The following is a 27,648-nucleotide window of genomic DNA, read 5'->3' on the forward strand; positions in this document are numbered from 1 at the left end:
TTCTGCCTCCTGAGTGATGGAATTAAAGCTGTGTGCTACCACACCCAGCTGAAACTAATATTATTGCTATTGTTACGGCTATGCTATTCTAGATGGTATAAAATACTCTTAGCTATGATACTTCTGCTTATCTCAGGAGCAGTTTTCTGACCTCTGACCCCCTTTAGCTTTGATCACCCTCAGCATATACGCTATACAAAGTGGGCCTAGGAGAAAACTGTTCCCGTTCATGTCACAGTACCAGTCTAACGTCCTCCATGAAGACCCTCCTGCTGACTCTCATCATCTAGACCTAATCTCATGGAACCAGGATTCTCGTCCTTATATTAGCTGATCTTCCCATCTAGAGTACTTGTCTGTACTTTCTTCCTTTTGCTTTTATGAAGCAGAGTTGGGGTTTCATAAAGATAGTTTAACATATACTTAAGTATAATTGTTAAAAAAGGCTCTCAGAAAAAAAGTAAAACATACCCAAGAACAGAGTTTTGGGCTTTTCAAAGAAGAGTTATGGCAAATAAGACATGCCCAAGTGTGAGTAACAGCCCTCATGGGAGACCTGCCTTCAGTTTCTTTCCCACACACCTCAACCCTCACATGCACAGGATTTCACTGAACCCGGGTGGACAACTACCCCAAATTCTCCTGGCCCAGCCTCCTGTACAAGACTGGAGATGGACACCACAAAGCCATGATAGAAATTTTGGTCTTTCTTGACTATATTAAAATAAGAAAAGGATGGCAAGGCTAACTACTCTCACCAGTTAGAACTCCAGAGCTGAATTATTTAGTAAGTATGTATTGCTACATCAAAAGCCCTTTTAGTCTTTCCCAACTACCCATGGACACAAAGTTTTCAGCAATCAAGTCCCTTCCCTCTGTATAAACCCAGTGATGGCAGCTAACAGCTAACTGACATTCACTCTCTATGTGTTCCTTAATAGTTTTAGCCTTCCTTCTTTAGGTTGTTTCCTTCATCTACAATGCCTTCTCTTGGAAAATCCATGGAATAAAGCTAGGCTCCCTCTGAAAGACAGAGATCATGTGTCATTTTTTTCCCTGGACCTAGTCTGGAGTCCACAGTCAGAGCACTAGTAGAGAACAGTGTGCTCTGTGGAAGTGGAACCTAGGACCTCATGAATGCTAGGCAAGCATTCTATCACCTGAGCTACACCCCCAGCCTGGAATGATGATGCTATTGTTATTATTTTGCTGACCTTCCCTGTCATCTGGGTACCCTGTCCTTTTAAGAGACAAGCTCCGCACACTTCCAACCTCCCCACTCTCTTCCACTGAGGCAAGCAGATCCCCCATCTCCTCTCCAGCCTGCTCTCTCTTTTCCTGTCCTTCTTCTGAAGAGGTAACTACTGTCCCTCTCATCTCTTTCCCCTTTCCTTCTTCCTCCCCCTCCCTTTCCCCTCCATAACCCACTAAATAAACTCTATACCCCAACTCTCTCTCTCTGCAAGGCTTATCTGTCTGTCTCTCACTCACCCTGGTCTCCCACCCACCAAAGGGACCTGCTGAGGCCTCTGGAGACCTGCCGCTGCCCCTAATGGGACTGGTCCACCACCATGTGTTTATAAACAGTAACAGCTATTCCACTAGGAAATACTATGGTTGGTTCATCTAGGTCTTCCTATATAATCCTGCACAACACTAGCAAAAAGTAATGAATGAGTAGATTAAATGTATAAATATGGGAGACTTAAACAAGAATGTTTCATATTTCCACACCAGTGGGATAATGAGGGTGCTTTCCTGTAGGGGTGCCTATGAGACCCAGAATTTCAGCCTAGTTACTCCCAGTGGCTTTAGGCTCTATGCACAGCAGTAGACTTCTACACACGACTCACAGAGAGGAGGTCCAAAGAGCACAGTGTCCAGGGCCTTCAGCTGCAGCTTCTGCCTGTGGCTCCGATCTGTCATCTTCAGTACAGTCCCTGTCATGGTGGTGTTGGTTACAGCTAGTCTGTTAAGGGAAAAGAATAGGGATCAGGTTTGAGACATCAAAAAATATTCATGAACACATTCAGGTTTTGGTGATTGCTCTCCTCTGCACTCTAGAACACAGAGTCTGAACAAGTAAGATGTTTTGTTTGTTTGTGGTCTTTTTTAATGTGAATGAGTGTTTTATCTACATGCATGTCTGGTACCAGATGCAGGCAGTACCCACAGAGGCCAGATGAGGGCTCTAGATACCCTGGAACTGCCGTTACAGATGACTGGACCACCAAGTTGGTGCTGGCAATTGAATCTAGGTTCTCTGGAAAAGCAGCAAGTTTTTTTTTTTTTTAACTGCAGAGCCATCTTTCCAGAATGAGTAAGCTGTCTCTAATACGAAGCATTACTAAGAATTTGATCCCTTTCTATCCACAGTCTCCTGAGGACTCTGCCCTAGAAGGACTAACAATCTGTGGCAAATCCCATAGTTAATTACATATTTTTATGCTTCTTTTTATTTCTTATTTCTCCTTTTTCTTCTTGTTGTTGTTTTATATATGTATGATATGTATGAGTATGGGCATGTATGTGCCACAGTGTGCATGTGATGTCTAAGAATAAATTACAGGAGTTGATTCTCTCCTTCCAACATTGTTGTAGGGGGATTTCTCATTTCTCCCATGAGAAATAATCCAGGCTACATAGTCCATGAATTTCCAAAAAATCATCCTGTCTCGCCGGGCGGTGGTGGCGCACGCCTTTAATCCCAGCACTTGGGAGGCAGAGGTAGGCGGATCTCTGTGAGTTCGAGACCAGCCTGGTCTACAAGAGCTAGTTCCAGGACAGGCTCCATAGCCACAGAGAAACCCTGTCTCGAAAAACCAAAAAAAAAAAAAAAAAAAAAAAAATCATCCTGTCTCCACCTCCCATTTCACTGTGAAGTGCTGGGATTTCAGATATACACCACCACACCTTGCTTTTTCCCTTCTTTCTTTCTTTCTTTCTTTTTTTTTTTTTTTTTTTTTTTGGTTGTGGTACTCAAGTGCATCCCAAGCTTACACAACAGACATCTTACCAGCTGATCATCTCACCAGTGATTTCTCTTGTGCTTCTGCTTTCAGAGATTATCTGGATTATTATATATTAGTCCCTACATTTCATCACACAGAAATATGCTCTCCTGTCCAGTCCAGATCAAAACAACATGTTCAATGACCCACTGGTTCTTGGGCCTTCTAACCCACTGCTATTATATATAAACCTGCTTATGAACAAAACCGAGTTGGCCCTATTATCAAGTATTTGAGTAATTGCAATACTGTTTACTCCTAATAAGATTAGTGCAGTGTTTTGACCTTTAACCACACTGATAATAAGACTTTGTCTTATTAAGATAATAAAAAGACTGAAGAAAAACTGGACTTCATCTTTTTTCTGCTGAAACACAGCAGCTATAGAAGGAAAGTAGTTTAAGATAAACAAAGGGGGGAACTATAACTATGTGCCTGGGCTCCCGAGGGCACAGTTAGCACTATGCTACTCTGTGCCACTCCTGATCTTTTCCTCAGCTAGAAGAAAAGCTTCTGACATCATAGTGTGTGGTTTCTACTTATGTCTGAGCATGAAGGAGTGGCAGCTACTTCCCCCTCTGAACTTAGAAGACAATCAAGGGCACCTACAAGAGAGGTAATGGGACACCGTAAACAGTTGGTCAGGAGATCTGGCTTCTGGTCCTAAGCAATCTCACTTGTCTGATTACAAGGGGCTTGGTTCCTCCCCTCAGACCTCAATTTCCTTTTGTGTACATTTTTATTTTACTTATGTTACAAGATCTCTATGCATCTTTGGCTGCCCTAGAACTCATCATGTCGACCAGAATGGCCTCCAATTCACAAGGATCCTGACTCTTGGAGTATTAGGGCTCCACCTCGTCTTCTGTGTAACTTATATAAAACCTGAAAACCTGGGGGTCATTAAACTCCTCTTAAGGTCACTTCTGCAAAATGGATTTCATATTATCACCATACTTCCTACAAGCTAATTCTCAGTGGCACCAATGAGCTATAATGCTATCTCCTTTTAAGTAATGAGAAGGAAAAAGGCATCCGTATTTACTAACACTGCCTAATAGTGTTCTGATGTTTTACATGTAACACTCACTGAGCTTTGAGTCTTCACTACAGATTTAGTAACTAAATCAATTCTCTTCCTAAAAAGTTTGTTTGTTTGTGGATGGCGGTGGGGGGGCATGTTATATGGTGCATATGTGGAGATCAGAGAACAGCTTGTAGAGTCAGTTTTCCCTTTCCATGATGAGGGTCTCAGGGACTGAACCCAAGTCATAAGATTTAGAGGGAAGTACTTTACTCATTGAGCATGCCTGGTATGTACTAAGCACCCAATAAACAGAAGCCATTAGTATGAGTCTCAGGAGTGATAAGAATTATCACACAAGAGAACAAATACAAAGCGGCCTTTCTGTTTTATATTTATATAGCAAACACACAACTGACATGAGAATAGCAGCTTTCACAGACTGTTGAGGATAAAGCCTTACTGAACTGTCCACAGCAACCTAAGGCAGACCCCTTCCCAGCCTGTTCCCTACTCCCTCAGGAGAAAAATCCAGTCCAGTTCCTAACCTTGGCATGGCATGGCCAGTAAGCTGCAACTTCCGGAAGGTCTCCTCATACTGAGGCAGCTCCACATATGTAATCAGCCACTGTATCACCTCATCCACGGTCCAGTTGTATACTGTGGAAAGACAAGAAAAAACATTACTCCAGAAATTTCCTTGCTTTAGTTGTCCTTTCTCCTCCTGGTAGCTGTTTGCTTTTGAGTATGAAAGCTGACAGCATTGAAGGAATTTATGATACTCTGAAGCAGTGTGCCTTGACTTATACTTGCTATTGTGGTCACACTGACTTAATACTTGTTATTAATACATGTTTGTGTACTTAACATTCCCTTGTCCATAACACCTACCCATAAGTCTGAAAGGATTAGGCACTATATGATCTACTAATATGAAACTCTAATACAATAAAACTATCAATGTTTGGTTTCAGCCAGAACTGACCAAGATAGAATAAAAAGCAATGTTTCAAGAGGAAAAAAACATTCTGTATTTTGAATGTGGTGATTATATAAATGCTAACATCTACCAAAATTCATGAAACTTTATATCTAAAATAAATATGTTACGGAGCATAGTGCCTCATTCCTATAATCCCAGTATACAGGAAGCTGAGGCAAAATGATGGTCATGAATTTCAAGCCAGTCTGGGCTAGATAGTAAGTATGAGGCTTGCCTAGACTACACAGATAAACCCTGTCTCCAAAATAATAATAATAATAATACCTGTATCTTTTTTATGTCTTGATAAACTTAATTTAAAAGTATTTTTAAACTTGAGCATGCGGAAACACACTTATAATTCTAGCATTGGGGTAATCTGGGATAATGTTAGCACTGAGGATACTGAGAAAGAAAGATCATGAATTCCAGACCAACCTTAGCTACATAATGAATTTGAGGCTACCTCTATTTCAAAAGAAAATAATATATATATTTTTAGAACTCATATATCCCAGGTTGGCCTTGCACTCAATGTATAACTGAGGATGACCGTGAACTTTTGATCTACTTCATCTCTCGAATGCTACAATTTCAGGTAAGTACAACCATACCTAGTTTATTTGGTGTTGGGCATCAAACATAGTACCTTGTGTATCCTAAGTAAGTACTCTACCAACTGAGCTACATCCTAGGCCAAAATAATGACTTTTTAAATTATAAATGTTATCAAGACTGATATTGACCAAATATTCACAATGGCCCACATAATGCCAAGCTTTCTAGAAGTTGTTTTCCAGTCCACAAACTTAATAGCATCAGTGAGGCATGGATTAAAGAAATGGACAAAGGACTGGAGAGATGGTTTAGCAATTAAGAGCACTTGTTCTTGCAGAAGACCCAGATTCAATTCCCAGCAGTTCCACTTCTAGGATGTATAAGATACATAGATTATATATGTGAAGAAAAGTCACTGAAATAAATCTAAAGAAAAAATTTTAAAAAGAAATGGTTGAAGAATTATAATGAAACATAAGATAAAGGGAATAGTTGCCAAGGTGTTGGGGGTCAGATTTTGGTGAGGAGGCTAGGGTATGACTCAGTAGTAAAATATCTCCTTAGCAGATAAAAGTCCCAGGACTCAATCCCTCGATATAAGAAAATAAAACAAAAGATAATCCATAGGTATAGGAGTGGAAGGCACTTAATATATAATGAAGTCAGATTCCAAGAAAACTCAAAATTTGATTTGTCTAGAATACAAAACTATGAAGACAGCTACGATGGCTTATAATCCCAATACACTGGGAGGCTGAGGTAGGAGAATTACTTCAATAAGGCCAGTCAGGGCTACCTGTCATGGCAGATTCCTGTAATCCCAGCAGTAAGGAGGAGGGAGCAAGAAGGATGAGGAATTCAAGGCCATTCCTGGCTAGACAGTAAGCTCAAAGCCAACAGGGGCTACTTGAGACTCTACCTCAAAACATCAAAATAAACAAAATTTTAAAATAGAGTACATAATTTTTGGGACGTTGTGACAGAAGAAAGTTGAAGCCTTGTCACAAACAGTCCTGGCTGCCATGCTGGGCCATCCACTAGTATTACCTTAGGATGAGCCCATGGCTGGTCAATTAAGTGAGGTCCAGCCTCTTACAAGACAGGGAATAGTAATATTTCCACTTCTTATATCTATTTTGTACTTGACATAGAGCAAGTTGGATACTTTACTTAAATCTTCTATGCAGAATTGCACTGTCCAAGAGGCAGCCAGCAGTCACCAATGGCTATTTAAATTAAAATTTCTTAAAATTAGGTTAATAATTCAGTTCTTCAGTGGTGCTAGTCATCCCAGAAATGTCCAATAGCTATAAGTGATTAGTGGATACAATAATAGACATCACAAATTGTACATTTTCTATATTATAGAAAATTCTACTGCACAACACTGGTCAAGATATCTTTCTATAAATAAGTTTAAATTCTATATACATTTTGTTTTGAATATGTAAAAGTAAAAACAGGGGTAGGATATGGCTCAGCAGGCAGGTAAAGCATTTGCCACAGAAACATGAGGACTTGAGTTTGAGTCCCCCAGAACCCACATAAATGGCAGATGGGCATGGTGACCCACCTGTAATCCTAGCACCTGGAAGACAGAGACAAGGAAAGCTGGCTAATGAATCAGTGAGCTCTGTGCTTGTTTCTGAAATAAGATATACAGAAACAAAATTCTAAGATTTTTCTCTTATTGACTCATAGGAGACAGACTTGCATGTTGAGTCTACTGGTATCCTGAAGTACAATATTAGTAATAATTATATTAATAGAAACCATCACTTATATAGTACTTTTTGATGATAGTGTTTAAGCTTTTTTTTTTTTTTTTTTAATATTTTTAGAGACAAGCTTTCTCTGCGTTGCCCTGGTTGTCCTAGAAGTTGTTCTGTAGACCAGTCTGGCCTCGAACTCAGAGATCCATCTGCCTCTGCCTCCTAAGTGCTGGGATTAAAAGTGTGCTCCAACACCACCTGGCTGCCACCTGTACTTTATAAAGAGACCCGATCTTTAAAACAAGCAAACAAAAAAACCTCAGATATTCCTTTGGTAGTAGGCATAACCATACCTATCAATCTCACATAAACTACAGAGGCTGGCAATTTGGAATATGTCCCTTCATTCTCCTGCTTCCACTAAAATATGACTACCAGAAAGACAACCAGAAAGACATCTTGAATGAAACAAAGTTGAAGGCAAAACTGATTCTATCCCAATGCTGTCAGAACATGTTGGAGCTCAGGATAAAAGTGCCGATGCTGAGTGGTTTTGAGAGTAGCTTAGGCGATCAGCAGAGACACAGGAGGTGAGAGGGAAAGGTGCTGGGCGAGAAATGAGGCAGGTATACTGAATGTGCTCCAAGACTGCTCCTAAAAGACAAGATGACAGACTTACACAGAGGGTGTCTAATCACGGCTGGTATGTCTGATTCCTAGTCGAGAATACATTGGAAGACAAGAAAAATTAATTTCCAATACATACATTCAAACCTCAAAGTTTGAAAAGGATAATGGAGTTGATGTTAAGAAAATACTGAAGAAAGTATAATGAATTAGCCATTACTACTAAAATGAAAATATATCCTAACACATTACCAACATATTAATTCACTATAGTCTGGAACGTCTGGTAATGAAGGATAGGAAAGCGATACACATGAGGCAGACAGACAAGTGCCAGCCTGTACACTACAGAAAACATCACAGTGCCGTGATTGTGCCAAGGAATCTTGGCCTCGTCCAACACAAAGAAGCCTTTCTGCTTGGCATTAGAGTGGAAGGAAGGCACACCATTTTTATTGGTAGAAAAGCCTAAGGCCAGCGGTGCTTCAAAGGCCTTTTGTCTACTAAGAAGACGCCTTAACACAAGCCTAGGCATAGATTCTTGGCATGTTCTAATCAGCACTCTCCACAGACATGGAGACTAGCAAGAGTCACTCTAGATCAGTGGTTCTGAGCCTCTGAATCAGTGACATTTGGATGGGTTTATCTTTGTTGTAGGGACTGTGTTCTGCATTACTGCAGGACATTTGACAATATCTCTGGCATGAACCCACTACATGCCATCAGCACACTGCTGGCTGTTACAACAAAAATGTCTTTCTTCAGGTTCTGCGAAATTTGTCCCTGGAAAGACAAACTTGTCCCCTGCTCCCAAAGCTAAGAATTACTGTTCTAAATACTGTATTGAGGCAGAGGTTCTCTAAGAGGATCGATCACTGTACCCCAAGGATAGCTTCTGACCAATCACTCCCTATACAGCTAAGCTACAGGGAAAAGAGATAATGGTTTCAGCATCGTGCCAAATCTCAAAGCAAAGTTTTGCTTGTTTGTTTTTAGCTCTATGTATTATTCAGTTACCTAGGCAGCAGCCCCATCTAGGCAGGACTTGCCAGCATGGTATCATCCACCTAAAGTAATGCAATCTGAACAACATAAGCCATAATGAGCTGTATCCTATATGTTATCTGTATCTCAGATAGCAACTCTGAGTTCCAACAGGATCTCACTCAACAGTCTAATTGAGATACTAGGGTATCTTATCCCTAAGACTCAAGTTCCTAAAATTTAAGTCTTGTTCTACTTTTTCATTCGTTGTTGTTGTTGTTGTGTCTTTGTCTTGTTTGAGGTGGGATCTCATTTAGGCAATGTAGGTCCTCATACTCGCTATGAAGTAAAGGATGACTCTGTGTTCCACTTCTTCATTGAGAGTGATGATAGGATTACAAGCACACACTACCAGGTTCAGACCGTATTCTAAACCCAAAAGAGAAGAAAACAGAAACTCTGGGCCAAGCTAGGAAGAGGGCCACAACAAGAACAGAGTGCTCACTATCAATAAGAGACTACAGAATTCAGCAAGAAAAGCTTATAAGACATCAGATACAGATGGCTGGCATGTCCAAATCCCAGGAGGACATCAGAGCAAGAGAATATCATAAAACCACACACTTCATCAAACCTGCCCATGTGGTCCCTAGAATACCAAAGACATCATCTATAGGAAAAATGATGAACAATACTACACAGAACAAGAAAAAGTCATACTCTAGTGTCTTATAACAGCTATCAAAAGAGATATACTTGCAGAATTATAGGGAGAATCATTCTTTATTGAATATATATAGCTGCCAACAGGTTCTCGTGTTCCAGTAGATGGCTCTAACCCATGTACACATAAAGGCAGCAAAAAAATGGACTTAGTGGGTTATTAAAACAAACAAACATGATGTTGAAAAATTGAGTGTTGGGAGGAACAGGCAAGCTTGGGAGGAGGACTAGATGAGATCATATTTCATTGTATGCATGTATAAAATTCTCAAAAATATAGAAAATTTTTAAAAGAGAGAGAGCATCTACAAGGTGCTGTCATCTCCAATCTTTTTCTTTGTTTTGGGGTATGTTCAGTTGCTTTGTTGATTTTGTTTTTTGAGACAAGAGAAACATGGAGTTCGTACTAGCTTCAAATTTGCTATGTAACCAAGGTTGGCCTTGAACTCCTGGTCCTCCAGTCTCCATCTCCAGAATACTGGGATTACAGGCTTAGCCCTGAAAGACTTGTATTATAAAATATATAATACAAATTTGAAGCTAAAGACCTTAATTTCCATCTTATTTGCCATGGACTAACTGGGATAAATCAATTAATTGCTATGAGCCTCAATTTCCCTTTCTGTAAAACATTCGCTGTCACTCAATAAACATTTATTTTGCACTCTTCCAAGTTAGGCACTGGAAACAGAGCAGTGAGAAGAAGGAGATCCCTATTCCCAGGTACTGTCTGTAGCTTATAATCTAGCACTATCTATCTATAGTAATTGCTTGCACATACATTCTTTTTTTTTAAAAAAAAAAAAAAAGGAGTTCACTGGTTGGAGAGCTGATTCCATAGCTAAGGAAACTTATTTTTTTTTGATTTATTCATCATGTATACAACATTCTGCCTCCATGTATGCCCATATGCCAAAAGAGGGCACCAGATCTTATTACAGATGGTTGTGAGCCAGCATGTGGTTGCTGGGAATTGAACTCACAACCTCTGGAAGAGCAGCCAGTGCTCTTAACCACTGAGCCATCACTCCAGCCCCCGGAAACTTATTAATATTACAGAAGACCCTGGTTCAGTTTGCATATGCATATCAGGGGGTTCACAACTGCAACTCCAGTTCCACACATGTAGCGTACATAGACTCATGCAGGCACACATATACATACTAAGTAAGTAAACAAACAAACAAACAAACAAATATTCATTTTAAAAAACAGAGTGATCAGAATTTGGGTAGACAGAGATTCATGCACCAAAGAAAGAAATAAGAAGAGCAAGACCCAGAACTACAAGCTGTGGTTGGTTCATGCTTGGAGAATAGACTTTAGTTTGTCTGGAGTTCAAGGTCATGCATAAAGACAAGGAAATAAGAAGCTACTGAAGCCACAGGATAGGCTTGAAAACAGGTTGTCTCCAATTCAAGAGTAAGTCATGGGGATAATTATTAAACACCTCTACTTGCTAGATCACACTCTAGAACCTAGAAACACAGCAGAATACTAAAGTCACATTTCCCCTGGTGTTTATGATTCTGAGGGTAAACACAAAACAGGCAGTCTAACTGAGCCTATGAGATGGCTCAATGGGTAAAGACACCCAAAAAACACCTACTACCAAGCCTGACAACCCGAGTTTCAATCCCTGGGGCTTGCAAAGTGAAAGAAAAAAAAAAAAAAAAAAACAGCTCCTACAAATGGTCCTCTGACCTCCATACACTCACACACTAAAATCAGCCATTATTACAGCCCAAGCCTTTAATTCTAGCAGAGGTAGGTGATCTCTGTGAGTTCAAGGTTAGCTTAGTCTATGTAGAAATTCCAAGCTAGCCAGGGCTACAGGGTAAGATCATGTCTTAAAAATGAGTAAGTAATGTAACAAATGAAAAAGAAAAAAAACCACAATAAACACATGAAGTGGTAAAAAGTCCATTATTAAAAATTAAGCAGTAAGAGGATAAAAGTAAAAAGAAAAACGTTTGTTATTGTTTATTTTTTGTTTTTTAAAAGAAGAAACAGCTTCTCTAGTGAGGTAACATTTCAGTGCAAAATGAAGCTGTGAGTCATGTGGGTACTTGGGGTAAGGGCACATCAGCAGAAGGGACAATAAGTCTCACTCCTAACACTTCAACTACGGCTATTCTCCAGAGATGCGCCAAGGCTAATAGTGGGCCTCAGCCAATCTTTTCTCTTGCCAGGAAAAGAATAAGCAACACGAAATAAGCTCCTGAGTCAGTATCTCTCTCATATAATGAGCTTGGGGCACCTCTGGACGAAGCCCTCATCTACTTCTGTGGTTTCAAACCCGTGTCCCAAGAGAATTATGTCTACTAGGAAAGTTGCCAAAACCTTTGGGTCTCCTTCACACAGCTATTAGTGAATTAGCTGATCACCTGGTCAGCCTCAGTCAGTCATTTGGGCTGTCAGTCAAACAGCAGTTACAAATGTGGACTCTATACTCTTGTGCCTTGAACCAAACATCACTTATTAAGTGTAAGACCATGAACAAGCTGCTAAAAGTTTCTTCATCTCATTTTTGCTACTTATAAAATGGTGATAAGCAGAGCTCTTCCTTTCCTAGAGTAAGTTCTAAAGACTAAAGAAATAGCAGCTAGCCAACCACCTATGGCGGCACACACCTGGAGTTCCAGCACTAGGGAGGTAAGGCAGGACAGTCGGGTATTTAAGCCCAGCCTCGGCTACGTTTTCTATCACCACCATTCATTGATTCACTCAGTCACAAGTTTATTAGTGTATTTACTGTAGAAGGCGGTGGGTATGTTACCAGCACAGAGACAACTCTTCATGAGCTCCAGCCTTAAAAGTTCTCTCAGAAAGAGGAAGAAAAAATCACTGAAGTGGCAGGTGAGTAAGTGATTAAGGACACTAGCTGCTCTTCTAAAGGAATTAGGTTCATTCCCAGTACTCACTGGCAAAGCCATAATTACAACTAGAAACATAGCTGGGCAGAGGTGGTGCACACCTTTAATCCCAGCACTCAGGAAGCAGAGGCAAGCGGATCTCTGTGAGTTCGAGGCCAGCCTGGTCTACAAGAGCTAGTTCCAGGACAGGAACCAAAAAAGCTACTGAGAAACCCTGTCTCGAAAATCCACCCCCCCAAAAAAAAAAAACAACTAGAAATATACGTGTTCCTTTCTCAGTAAATGATAGAGCAAGCAGCCAGAAAAGTCAACCAAGTTAAGTAGACTTAATATCATCAACCAATGACATGGTTGGCACTTAAACACTACCCCACAGAATACTGGGCAAATGAGCATGTGCACGTGGAGCAGAGCATATGCTAGGACAGAAGAAAAAATATTTATAAAACTGTGAAGGTTTCAACTGGACATGATGGTCTGCAACTGTAACGTTAGCACAGGAAAATGGAGGCACAAGAGCCATGAGTTTGAGGACCCTATTATACAGAAAGTTCACAGCCAGATAACACCTGTAACCACAGCACTCAAAGGCAGAGACCGAAGGACTGCTACAAGCTTCTGTGGACAGTCTGTAACACACAGTGAATTGTGAGCCAGCATTGAGACACTGCCTCATTGAGTGGGGTGGAAAATGACTGAGGAACGCTCACAACGTCAGTCTCAGGCCTCTACACACTTGTGTACATACCCACATACATCATTCATATACAGGCAAGCACACATACACATCATACACAAAGACATATGTGGGAAAAAAGAGGATGAAGAAGAAAGCTCTCTGGGGCTGGAGAGATGGCTCAGTGGTTAAGAGCACTGCCTGTTCTTCTGAAGGTCCTGAGTTCAATTCCCAGCAACCACGTGGTGACTCACAACCATCAGTAATGATATCTGGTGCCCTCTTCAGGCCTGCAAGCATATATGCAGGTAGAACACTATACATACATACATACATACATACATACATACATACATACATACATACGTACATAAATCTTTAAAAAAGAAGAAAGTGCTCAAATCAGTGATTTCAGTCTTCATATTTAAAACCTGGGGGGGGGGGGGAGTTATTTCACAGTCACAGGGCATAGTGATTTATTCCTGCAAGCCCAGCACTTACTCAGGAGGGGAAGGCAGATGGATCAGGAGTTCAAGGCCCACCATAGCTATATGGCAGTTTAAGGCAAGCCTGAACTATATGAGGTGCTATTTTTTTTTTTTTTGAGACAGGGTTTCTTTGTAGTTTTGGAGCCTAGCTCTTGTAGACCAGGCTGGCCTCAAACTCACAGAGATCCACTTGCCTCTGCCTCCTAATTGCTGGGAGTAAAGGTGTGCGCCACCACCTCCAAGCACAAGATGCTATTTAAAAAAAAAAAAAATAGGCCTAAGATTTAAAAGATACTCCACCAAAAATAGATGGCAACTTATATGTATGAAAAGATGCCCAGTATCATTAATTATTAAGCGAACCACAAACTAACACCAAAATAAGACACCACTACACTATGCTAAAATTGAACAGACTGATTATAACAAATATTTACAATGAGATGGGGGAGCTCAGAGTCCCATACACTGCTAATGGGAATATGGAACAGCACAGCGACCTTGAAAAACACTAATCATTTCTTGATACCTCCCATGTGATCTAGTTATTCCAGCCTAGGTATTTTCCTAAGACAGAGAAAATGCATGTGACTCATACTTAAATGGTCACTGCAGCTTTATTTGTAATAAACAGAAACTAGATGTAGCCCAAGTGTCTTAACAAGACATAAATGGATAAAAACAATTGAAGTACATCTCTTCAATGTGTTATACTCAGGAATAAGAAAGATGAGCTATTTCTACATGTAAAATATGAATCCCCAAATAATTATGTCAAATGCAAGAGACTATATTTTAAAGGGTATATATTATATAATTCTACTTAAACCAAACTCTAGAAAATGTGAACTAAACTTGGCAGAAGGTTCTTCAGTATTACCTAGGAAGGAGCTCTCAGAGTGGCTAGGAAGTGATGGCCACAGGTAGCTTTTGCTGTGTGGTGGCTCCACACTGTATGCACATGCCAAAACAGAATACAGTGAACTTCAAATGTTTATAGCTTATGCCAATGACACCTCAGTAACTCATATGGAAAAGCTGCTAAAATCCAGCTATGGTAGTAGCACAGGAGATGTACATAAGATATCAGAGAGAAAGAATCTTAGGCTTGGTGTCAGACTGGAATGTACAGTTTCCCTATTACACAGGGATGGAAGTAAGACTAGTTTATCTTCTAGTATATATTTAAAATAAGACACAAAATTACTGTACTAAAATTAAATCACAACATAACTGTCAATCCTGGTGCAATTGTCAGAAAGAGAAACTATCTAGTGTTCAGAGAAGAGCTAGGGGCAGGTAGCGAGCTCGGGCTTGGACTTGAGCTCCGGCTCCTGAAAGCAGCAGAGTCGCGAGCACCAGGTGCCACACGCTCGTGATCCCGGGATCTGGGAGTCAGAAAAGCAGGAGGATTAAAAGGTCAAAGTTAACCCTGGTCACTTGAGGTGTAGCCTCAAGAAAGGAGAGGAAAGAGGGAATAAATGAATTTTCTTTTCTCTCAAAATGTGGTAACAACAAATAGAAAGGGAGAGGAAGAAGAAGCTGCATGAGCAGCAGAAAATGCAAATGGCCTGGGGATGCCCCGCTTTATGATGATGTCAGTCAGAAGTGAGAGGAGGCTGGTTAGGAACCATGATCTGAGTTCGTGAAATCTGAAATAACTTCCAAGTAGTTAGTGAAAGAATTATATTACATTATCCCACTTAATCTCTTTGCCTCGTTTTCCATATCTGAAAATAGAGATAACACATAACCATAGTAACTATACATCATAAGGTTATTGTGAGAAATGAATGAACATGAGAAACATACTCAGATTGGTGCTTAGCATGTATGAAGTACTAAAAAAGTATCAGAGTAGTTTCTGAGTTTCTGTTGTTTTTATTATTAAAACCAGAGCTGGTTAATGTATGATTAGCAAACTTTTCTGCTAAGATCTAAATAATACAGGAAAAATGAAAAACAAATACTGGTTTCCACCATGAATCAGAGAATGTTAACAACAATAATCATAAAAAGGAGTGACATAAACCTGCTGATTCTCTGAGCATCAGTGACTGACGCTGACGCCGACACCAGCAGCGCACGCAGGGCGGCCACTGTGAACTCGTGCCACAGCACCACAAGCTTTTGGTAGCTCTGGAAACTGTCCCTCTAGAGAGAATAGGTGCCTTTTTCGGAATAATGAGGCAAATTATTAGACACAAGGAGGGTCTTACTTGTCTATCAAACCACATGGTAAACCAATCTTTAAAAGGTGTATATATATGACTTCTCAGCAGTGAGGTACTCTGCTGTACGTTAGAATGTTTTATTAGTAAGGGTAAATGAGTCCCAGTACCTTCTAAAAAACTTGCTTCATTGTCTTCCATGTTCCTGTAATTCAAAATACACTGGAAGTGTTCCAAATAGTTGCTAAGTCCAGAAATAAAGTTATTACCAGAAAATTGTGGAGCTGTTTTCTAGTATTATGATTCAAACCTCTATTTCTGCCTTCCCTTTGGTCACTTTCCTTTCTTAGTTACTTTTCTTTAAGCTTGTTAAAAAGGCCAAGATTATGTTTCTTGTCTCTTGCATTCTAAGTTTGTACTTATAAAACCTACTCTTAAAAACAAGGCTCCTTATCATCATGTTATTAGAAAAGAAAATCAAAATTAAACAGAACTAATGGAAGATTTTTCCTGGCAATGCTAATATACCTCCAAAGCTCATGTCCTAGATTCAGATCTCATCAGTAGACAGCCCGAATTGCTCAGGAGCGGTAAAGACACATGAGCAGGGTGTGGAGCTTGGGGGGGGGGGGGGTCTTTGCTTCGGAAGACTTCTGGAGGCTTTCTCCTCCATGCTTCTTTACAAGCTTTCTCTAAACTGATAAAACAGTTAAGTAGCAGCAACTCCCTTTTTATCCCACTGCAGAATAAGGATTAGACTCCATTCCCTGCTGCAAATCTAATGAATCTAATACTCTCTGCCTATATACACATGTTCCTTCTCGGGTATAAAATTCTGCAGTCCTAGATAAGAATTTGAATACAAATAAAAACAGCCTCGTTCTATTAAAAGTAGTGTTTTCTGCCATCAGATGACAAGGAAATGCATTGGTCTACAAGGGTCAGAGGATTTACATCTACTTCTGGCTCTCCTAAACACATGACAGTAAACACGTGATTTTATAAGCCCAGTCCTAAGTTTTCTCATCTGAAAACCAGAAAAATTACGAACAGTGTCAGGTTCCTATAGTTGCAACAGCTTAAGAGGCTAAGAAAGGAAGATTCAAGAGTCTAAAGCCAGTATGAGCAACACAGGGAGACAGTCCCAAAATTCTGAACCCATGGGTCAATCAAGTTTCTTTCTTTTTTTTTTTTTTTAAGATTTATGAATTTGATGTGTATGAGTGCTCCATCTGCATATATGTCTTCACACCAGAAAAGAGCACCAGATCTCATTACAAATGGTTATGAGCCACCATGTGGTTGCTGGGAATTGAACTCGGGACCTCTGGAAGAGCAGACAGTGCTCTTAACCTCTGAGCCATCTCTCCAGCCCCAAGTTTAACCTTTCTTAACACCTTGTATTAGTCAGGTGGTTTTTGTTTATGTTTTTATTTTTTTACTTTGTTTTTTTTTGTTGTTGTTGTTTTATTTTTGGTCAACTTGGCACAAGCCAAGGAAACCCCAAATGAGAAAATGTCTCCATTAGATCGACCTGTAGGTCAGTTTGTGAGGCATTTTTTAATTAATGGTTGATGTGGGAGAGCACAGGCTGCTCATGGTGGTGCCACCCCACCCCAGGGCACCAGGTGGTCCTGAATGAAATAAAAAAGCGGGCTGAACAAGCCATGAAAGGCAAGTCAGTAAGCAGCTTCCTTTATGGTCTCTGCCTCAAGGTTCCTGACTTGAGTTTCTGCCTTGGCTTCTCCCGATAATGGACTGTAAGCTATAAACCAAATGAACCATTTCCTCCCTAAGCTTTGACCACAGCAAAGGAACTAGGACACACATGTTCTACAAGACGTTGGGAAAAGACTGTGACCAATCTTTTTTATCTGTTTATCTATCTAAAAATCTATGTATTTTAGCGACTATGTTTCTTAGATCCAAGGCTGTCAATGAACTTAGTGAGGATACTCATGAATTTCTGATCCTGCTGCTTCTCCTTCCCAAGAGCTGATATTATATATGTGAACCAGCACAGCTGATTTATCCAGTGGTGGGGAGCAAATTCGGGGCCTTGTGCTTGTGAAGCGAGCTCCCCACCAACTGAACTACATGCCAAGCCACTGTTTCCATTGTTGTTGAGATCCAAGGACACTCCACAGAGATAAATGAAGCTAAAAACCTGCTATCTTCTTCCCTGTTGAGTTTCATAAAACTAAACATACTCTTTCCCTCAAGTTTCAGAATAAAATGCTTTAGAGGGGAAAAAAACAGGTAGTCATGGTTTAGGAGCTTTATTAGTAGAAAGATCTACAATTTTCACTGAGAAATTCAACATGAGTCAGTAATGTGCCCACTGAAGGCACTGCATTTAATTGGGCAGTGCTAGCACTGCCCAGGGTTCAGAGCTCAGAAGCTGGCAATGCAATTCAGCTCTGTATGAATCAAACCACACTTGGGAGTGAGTCTGTGACCAATTCAGGGGCTTAAGAAAGATATTATAAAAGTGTTTACAAAAAGGAAATCTAGATCGAAAAGAGGCTGAAAATGTTTTATTCAAGGATGAAGAACTATTCAGGTTTTTCTCTGCGGGGGGGAACTAGAATTAGGAATGGACCCGTCTTTACTGTTGCTTGACTTCTGAATCACCTGGACCCAGAAGAGGTGGGGCTCAGCAGGGTGCAGAGAACAGCGTCTTTTCTCGGGAGATTATGGGGGACAGTATGAGGACAGAAGACGAGTTAGGCTGGAGTTCAAGACATCCTGTTGAAGGAAGACTTCAACTCTCTCCCCAGCATAATGACCATAGCTCAGTCTTACCACATGACTGCACACATGATTTCAGCAAGTCACGCCTTGTTAAGCATTTTTTTGGCCATGTCTTTTAGAGTCAGGTACCTACTCATCTCCTCTCTTCTAACCTCTGACAAACTAGGGCTGACAGCCAGGCTGCCCGTTACCTTCAGATGCCTTCCACGCCTTCCACAGGTCCTCCACGCTGATAAGCTTATCCTCACCATGGAAGGTGCTGTGCTTCACTGTTGGATCATGGTAATTGAGGTCTTCCCTTAGAAACTGCAAGGGAAAAGCATATAAGTCACAGGAAATACTTGTGAACCAGCCCACCAAGATCTCCACATAAATCATCTGTCTCCAGCTATACACCTTCCCAACACATTGCTTATGAACTTCAGTCATGTAACATTCTTTTTTGTAACTTTCTATTTATTTATTTATTTATTTTGGTTTTTCAAGACAGGGTTTCTCTGTGGTTTTGGAGCCTGTCCTGGAACTAGCTTTTTATTTATTCTTTGTGCCTTTCACATCATGCCTCCTGATCCCACCTATCTCCCTTTCCCCAAAAAATAAAACAAAATAAAAGTTACGAGAAAAAGGAGAAAGAAAAAAAAAAGGAAGAAAGGGAAAATCTCGCCCTCCTGGGTCCACTCCTGGGTTCACATGCATGTGCAACAAGATAGCAGAGCCCCTTCTGAAGAGCATGTGCTCCGTCACTCACATTCTATGTGGCATTGCTCAGGCATGGGACTCTCAACCCCACAGAGGCACAGAGTTAAATGTTCCTAGTGTACACAAAAGCACTTCTAAGCTTTAAAGCATAACTCAGAAGTAGGTGAAAATAGAAACAACTTGACCAAAGATGACTTTTTATGCTCCCACAGCTCCAATGTATATTCCTATCAGAGTTGTTACTCCCTTCAAAACCATATGTCCCCTGGCAGAAGCTCCCAGTTATCCAGTTATAAACAGAAACAAAATTTTTTCTTTAGGCAGGCGTAGTAATGTATACCTGTAATCTCAGTACTTGGGAGGTAAGAGGAGGATCTGATATTCAAGGTTATCCTTGGCTACATATATAAGTCTGAGACCAACCTGGGCTATACATGAGTCCACCTTTTTAAAAAAAAATAGTTTTTTCTTTTTCTTTCTTCTCAATATGTAGACAAGACTGGTCTCAAACTTGCAGCAATTCTCCTGCCTTTGCCTCTTGCATGTTGGGATTACAAGCATATACTACAATACTGAGATAATAATATTATATTAAACTAGAACTCCAATTCCCACTGTTTTAGATAAGCATTAATCATATTTCACTCTAAATATTGTTGAATATCCAGCAAATAGTTGATTTCTTAATTAGAACAATATTTAGATGGAATAAAAAGCAACAACAAAAATCAGGCTACTTTTTTGGCTCTCAAAACAAGGATTTACTGTTTCAAGCTCAGAACAAGGAGCTCCTCGCTTAAGAAGGTCCAAGGAAGTTTTGTCTTACCATGGGGAATGTAGCATTGGCTAGAATGACAGCCCAGTAGCTTGCCTAAGTGCCAAAGCACCAGCTGTCACTAGGTATATTTAGCTCTATGAGCTCAGAAAGTGCTCTTCCATGAGGTAGCACAGAGCTGATCCCAAGCAGTAGTGGGTGCTGTGGTGGTAGCAGAGGAGAAGGAAGATGCAGCTCTGGATCCCCTCAGCACAGACCCCGCTAGTGTACTCAAGGGGCAGGGCTCACTGAGAGTCAGAAGAGCAGCACATCTTCAGGTACAGGGATCTGAGCAGCTCTCCAGGGCTCCCCCTTAGTACCACTGTCTCCTTCCTCTGCATTCAGCCTTGACCCTCACTACATGTCTGCTATGTTTCGCAAACCAAACAGCATCTCTAAAGCGTCTTCCTTAAAACATTAAAAACCCATGTTTCACAAAATAATCTTATAAAACTGTGATTTTCCACTTGGTTGTGTAAGGCTGTTACTATCAGAGTGATGCAATGACACATCTAATAACATATGTAAGCTGTAATAAATGCTTTAAACATAAAAACACCAGGCAAATATTAGCAAAATAGCAGTTACAATAATTGATTTCAAGTATTAAACTGACCTTGTACACTGAAAATTAATTTAATCATAAAAAACATGTTTCTTAGCTCTTCTTTGTATCTTAAACATCTATCAGTAATTCACTTTTCTGTTTTTGTTATTTGTATTTTGAGACTACCCTTGAACTCCTGATCTTCTTGCCTCCACCTCCAAGTGCTGAGATTACAGGCATGTACCACCATGCCTAGTTTGTTGTTGTTCATCTGTTTTTCAATGCAGGGAAATATATACATAGTGCAGGCCAGCCACAAACATGAGACCTACTGTTTCCTTCTGTTCCAGCACCCTCAGTACTGGAATCACAAAAGTGCCACCACACTGAGCTTATGAACTTTCATTTTAGCTGTCATAGCTCCAGGTGCCGTTTATACCAAGTACTAGGACAAGAATGTTTCAGAGGTGAAATAACTGTCCTCAGTGACATTCGCCCAGCTACTGCTAAAAGGTTAAGAGAGGACTGTCTTTTTTTCTTTCTGTGATTTTTGGTTTGTGAGACAGGATTTCTCTGTGTAACGACCCTGGCTGTCCTGGAACGTGCTCTGTAAACAAGGCTGTCCATGAACAATAAGAGATCTGCCTGCCTCTGCCTCCTTAGTGCTGGAATTAAGGCGTGCACTGCCCAGGAAAACCAGTCATTTCTTACCCATCTGTATACGTCTAGGTCTGCCAGTTTAAACACCAGAATGAAAACAGGTACAGTGCTGCACAAACATAATCCAAATATTTGTTGGGAGACTCCACTGGTCAAAGGTTGCAGTCTAACATTGCTTGGCAGCTCTTCCTGGGCTTGGCACAACATGGAGGACCCCCCGAGGGGGGCTTCCTGCTATCTACCTAGCTTTATCTGGAGATGTCTCTAGGCACCCCGATTCTATCTCAAGGATGAACCTTGACACAGTTCCGTGCAAATGCTCTTTCCCTGATGTCCACATGGTAATTAAGTAAGACGTTCTAACTATTTTCATAAGGCATGCTGCCACCAATCCAGCTGTATGATAGGAGAGTGCCACCTGATGCAAATTAGAGTTTGCCCCAGCTACCACCCCAATCCTATATATCCCTCACTCTGGAATAAAGTTGAGCTGTCTCACTAAAGTTATCTCCTGGAAGGCTATTTTTGCTCTGTTAGCAGGCTGTCCAATGCTCTGTTGTTAGCCGGGCGGTGGTGGCGCACGCCTTTAATCCCAGCACTTGGGAGGCAGAGGCAGGCGGATCTCTGTGAGTTCGAGACCAGCCTGGTCTACAAGAGCCAGGACAGGCTCCAAAAACCACAGAGAAACCCTGTCTCGAAAAATCAAAAAAAAAAAAAAAATACACAGGCTCATGCACACAAAGCTCTGTTGTCGCTTCTACCCCCTTCATCCTCATGGACTGGTGGCAAAAAGACCACGAGAAAAAAGGAACCCCACAGTGGTGCACAAATATAATCTCAATACTTCAGATGTCAGGATCAGCATTTCAAGTTAGAAGTCATCCTAGGCTAAAGAAAGAAGATCCTGTCTTAAAACAAAGTAAAACCCACTAGAAAGAATGGCCTTTATGAAATACAAGTCTAACTAGACCAATACCTCTACCTAAAATCCCATGGCTCCTAATTATCTAAGATAAAGCCCTGGTTTCATTGACATTCCTTCATACTCTGCACCCCTTCCAGGCTAGAGGTCATGAAACTATAACTGTAAGAAGTCAAATCCAGTGTATAGTCTTTTCATTTACACATCATTTTTTTTCTTTTGGGGTTTGTCTGTTTGTTTTAGTATGTATCCTAGGCTGGCCTCAAATATACCAAGGATAATCTTAAATTTCTGATCTTCCTGATTCTACCTCCGGAGTACTGGGATTACAAGCATTTACCACCACCATGCCCAGTACATGTGATGCTAGAGATCAAATCATGAGCTTTGTGCATGCCGCTAACAGCTGAGCCACATCCCCAGCCCACTATGTAAAACAGAACCAGAATACTGTCCAGCTAATTCATTAACATAGTATCTATAACTAATTTCATACTACAAAAGTAGAACTAAAACCAGGTGTGATGGCGTGTGCCTTTAATTTCAGAACTCAGGAGCAGAGGCAGGCAGATCTCTATGAGTTCAAAGTCAGCCTGGTCTACATAGCAAGTTTTGGAATAGTCAGTGAAACACTACCTCAAAAAAAAAAAAAAAAAAAAAAAACAACTAAGTAGTTGCTACAGAATCTTTATGGTTAGTAAACCCTAAAATATTTACTTCCCAGCTATTTCCAGAAAAAGCAACTAATCCCCCTTTAGAAATATCAAGCCATTTCAGACCCTTGAGCATGTCATGAACTTTTATAGCTCCAAGCCTTTCCACAGCATGCTCCATACGAAAGGTGTTATGCCTATTAAAGTCACTGCCTCTGTGTAGTTTTCCAGACTTCTAGATAAATTAACTGAGCGTCCCTTAGCTATCTGTTCCCTTAGTTTTCAAGTACACATTTATGACAATACTCCCACAACACTATAATTACTATTTAATTAGCCCCTTCCTACTCGCCCTAAGTAAAACTTGAAACTATATTTATTATTTATCTTTTTATTCACTTACCTTGTAAATTCCCTAGAATACTTAAATGAATAATGAATTTAGCTCCTGAAACCTACCTACAAGTATGGGCCCTGGCACAGAGCAAGATATTCAGGTACTAAATAACTGAAAGACTGTCTCTTGAGTTTATCCTACAGCACACCGAATGCTGGACAGATGTCTTAGCAATTAATTATACTGGCTGGAATTCAAGTCAGACCTTACTTCTAAAGCTGGCTGCCTCGGTTAGAATTGTGGGTCTACCACTTGCTTTCAATGCATCATAAACATCATCTGTAAAATGCAGGAAAGAATAATATCCCTATATGTAAATCACTTACTTATGAGTTAATTTGTTATAACAGCTTAGAATAGTACCTGAAACAAAGTGAGTGTGTGTGGAGGGCAGAGGTTAGAGAATAATATAACTAAGTATGTACAATCCTGGGAACCACTATGATCACAATGAGAGTCCCACAGAGGATGTAGAAGACAGATATTTCCTCAGTGCTTGCTAACACAAGTCAATGTGCTAGGACTGCAAGGGAGAAAATTAAGAAAAGACACAACTGTCTACTAACTTCAAAGGTTCTTTCTGTTCTACACTGGATTCCTTGCAATCCCTAACTCCATCATAAATTGAAACTAGATAGTCTTTTGCACAATCTTCTATGGTCTGAGTTCTACCTGATGCTACCAGAGCATCAACTGTGTCTTTCTCCTCTTCCTGACGGTAGTAAATTGCTAGTCTCTGAAAGTGCCAGCCCTTTCATCAGCCCAATGATTCGTACATGCTACTCTCTCACTCCCCTTCTTCTCCAGACCACACTGAGCCATCTGTTCAGATCCAGGTTGTTCATCAGTGGTCATCCTGAACATGGATAAAGCTAACTTAGGTCTTCCTCTGCTGTGACTCCTACTGTTCACTTAAGATAGCAACTTCAACTTTTCCCCAGATCTCTGCCACTAGGAAGCTTCTTCCAAAGCAGCAACAACACCCTCTCTTTTTCCCTTTATTTCCAGCACCAGCACATATAAAAGTACAGAGAATATACATCTGAGGTTGAAAATAAAGGCAGCCATTATCATGGAATCATCCTTGATGCTGTAACATAACATTAAGTACATGATACAGGTCAACATCTAAGGTTACAGCTTTCCAGGCACTGGGACAGAACAGCAAAGACCGGATTACTCTAACATCTCCAGTCTTGCAAACTATTAGGACCAAAGTATCCAAAACAGTCAAGGACTACGGGTTGGTGACCTTTGTTTTGTGACAGAAGGACAGAAATAGATGACTAATTAGAATAATTTTCCTCAGAGAGAAAAGAACATTTAATAATTGGTATCAAAAGGATGAACATATAGCACAGGACCAAATGCATCAGAAAGGATACTTGCAGTCTATGCCCATACCACCATGAACACACCCAATCTCCTTTGATCTTAGAAGCTAAACTGCATCAGTTTGGCAAATGCCTAAATGGGAAAAAAAGGATATTTACAAAAACTGCTGGGATTGAAGGTACTTGTAGCTTGATACCATGAAAAGCTAAATGGACGAGGTCTCCAGTAAAACTGAGGAAGACATTCTCTGGGAACCCACAGGCCACACAGACCAGGACAGCAGATAGGCTAATGTAGATTTTCACTTCACACAGAAGTGCAAGTTCATAAGCACTAAGTGCCTACATTAAAAAATTGGGGAGATCTCCTCCTGAGAAAATTGGAAGCATGGATGGAGGGCAGAAAGGAGAAGGAGAACATGAGGGAATGGGATGGTTGAGATGGGGAAATGACAGAGAAGGGGAGCAAGGAAATACATATCTTAACCATTGTGGGTCTAGCATGAAACCTGACACTAGGGAAATTCCCAGGAATCCACAAGGATGACCCCAGCTAAGACCCTAAGCAATAGAGGAGAGCGTGCCTGAACTGGCCTTCCCCTGTAGTCTGATTGACCTTAATTGTCATCATAGGACTTCATCTAACAACTGATGGAAGCAGATGCAGAGATCCACAACTAAACACTGGGCTGAGCTTCTGGAAACCAGTCGGAAAGAGACAGAGGAGCAATAATATGAGCCAAGTAGTCAAGACCATGATGGGTATTCCATAGAAACTCCCGACCTGAGCTAGTGAGAGCGCACTGACTCTGGACTGATAGTGGCGAAACCAGCACAGGACCAAACCAGGTCCACTGAATGTGGGGAACAGTTGTGAGGCGTGGACAGTCTGTGGGGCCACTGGCAAAGGGACCAGGATTTATCTCTGATGCTTGTACTGGCTTCTTGGAGCCCATTCTCTTTGGAGAGATACCTTGCTCAGCCTAGATATAGTGGGGAGGGCCTGGTCCTGCCTCAACATGATATGCCAGACTCTGTTGACTCCTCATGGGAAGCCTCACCCTCTCTAGGAATGGATGGAGGATGAGGTGGGGAGAGCAGGAGAAGTAGAGGGAGTGGGAAGTGGGATTGGTATGTAAAATGACAAAAGATCATTTTTAAAAAATTAATTTTTAAAAGTTGGGGAGATATCATACTTGTAACTTAAAAGTACAACTGAAAGCTCTAGAAAAAGGAAGAAATATCCAAAAAGTACACAGCAAGATATAATCAAACTTAGGGCTGAAGTCAATAAAATAGAAACAAAAAAATACAAAGAATCAGTGAAATAAAGATTTGGTTCTTTGAGAAAAATCAGAAAGGTTGACAATTCCTTATATAAATTAACTAAAAGGCAGAGGAAATATTAAAATTAACAAAATTAGAATTGAAACGGGGATTTATCAACAAACACTGAGGAAACCCAGATAATAAGGACATATTTTTAAAACCTATACTTAACCAAATTGGAAAATCTAAAGGAAATAGATAATTTTCTATCTAATTTAAAATTTCTATCTAATCTAAAAGAAATAATTGATATATACCTCTTCCAAAGTTAAAGCAGGACCAGATAAGCAATAAAACAGACCTATAAACCCTAGTGAAATAGAAGCAGTCATTAAGTCTCCCAACAACAACAAAAAGGGCCAGGTGCAGGCCCAGGGGCAGGTGGTTTTAGTGCAGAACTACACCACTCTTAAAGAAGAGTTAATGCCAATACTCCTCAAGTGTTTACAAAATAGAAACAGAAGGAACACTGCCCAATTCATTTTAGAGGCCACAGTTACTCTGATAACCAAACCACATAACAACCCAACAAACAAAGAGAATTACGGGCCAATTTCCCTTATGAATTTAGATGCAAAAATTCTCAATAAAATACTCGCAAACCAAATCCAAAAACATAAAGATAATCCACCATGATCAAAAAGACTTCATCATCTCAGTTCAACATACATGAATCAATAAATATAATTCACCACATAAACAAACTGAAAGAGAAAAAAACACATGATCATGTCATTAGATGCAGAAAAGGCCTTTGACAAAATCCAACACCTCTTCATGATGAAAGTCCTGGAGAGGTTAGGGATACAAGGGACATACTTCAACATAATAAAGGCGGTTGACATCAAGCCCAAAGCCAACATCAACTTAAATGGAGAGAGACTCAAAGCAAAAGCAATTCCACTAAAATCAGGAACAAGACAAGGTTGTCCACTCAATACCTATTCACTATGGTACTTGAAATCTTAGAGCAATAAGACAACTGAAAAAGAGCAAGGAAATACAAACTGGAAAGGAAGAAGTCAAAGTATCTTTATTTGCAGATGATATGATCATATACATAAGTGATCCTAAAAAATTCTACCAGAAAAGTCCTACATGTAGCTGATAAACACATTTAGCAAAGTAGCTGGATACAAAAAAATTAACTAACATAAAGCAGTAGCCCTCTTATATATAAATGACAGACTGAGAAATAAATCATGGAAACACCTTTCACAATAGCCTAAAATAATATAAAATATCTTGGGGTAACTCTAACCAAACAAGTGAAAGATTTGCATAATAAAAACTTTAAGGCATATAAGAAAGAAACTGAAGAAAATATCAGAAGATAGAAAGATCTCCCATGTTTATGGATTGAAAGAATTAATACAGTAAAAATAGCCATCTACCAAAAGGAATCTACAGATTCAATGCAATATCCATCAATACTCCAGAACAATTCTTCACAGAATTGGAAAGGACAATCTTCAGCTTCATATGGAAACAGGAAAGACTTAGGGCAGCTAAAACAATTCTGAATAATAGAAGAATGTTGGAAGTCTCACCATCCCCAATTTCAAGTTGTACTACAGAGCTATAGTAATACAAACCACATGGTCTTGGAAGAAAAACAGACATGTCAATCAATGGAAGAGAACTGAAGGCCCAAACATAAATCCACATACCTATGGACACCCGAGTTTTTATAAAGTCAGAGATACA

At 40.2% G+C, this 27,648-nt stretch overlaps 1 protein-coding gene across 4 annotated transcripts in view; it reads right to left on the reverse strand.

Annotated features, from left to right (window-relative positions):
- Window positions 1-27,648, reverse strand: part of Stim1 (stromal interaction molecule 1) — a 182,109-nt gene that overhangs the window by 31,961 nt on the left and 122,500 nt on the right. For all 4 annotated transcript variants that reach the window (XM_057777569.1, XM_057777568.1, XM_057777571.1 and 1 more), the window contains exons 3-5: window positions 18,778-18,892; window positions 4,584-4,695; window positions 1,854-1,969 (exon numbers count right to left, since the gene is read on the reverse strand). In XM_057777569.1, coding sequence (XP_057633552.1) covers window positions 1,854-1,969; window positions 4,584-4,695; window positions 18,778-18,892 — 343 coding nt within the window. The remainder of the gene's footprint in view (window positions 1-1,853; window positions 1,970-4,583; window positions 4,696-18,777; window positions 18,893-27,648) is intronic.

Source organism: Chionomys nivalis, chromosome 8 (genome assembly GCF_950005125.1).
Source record: "Chionomys nivalis chromosome 8, mChiNiv1.1, whole genome shotgun sequence".
NCBI classification, from domain to species: domain Eukaryota; kingdom Metazoa; phylum Chordata; class Mammalia; order Rodentia; family Cricetidae; genus Chionomys; species Chionomys nivalis.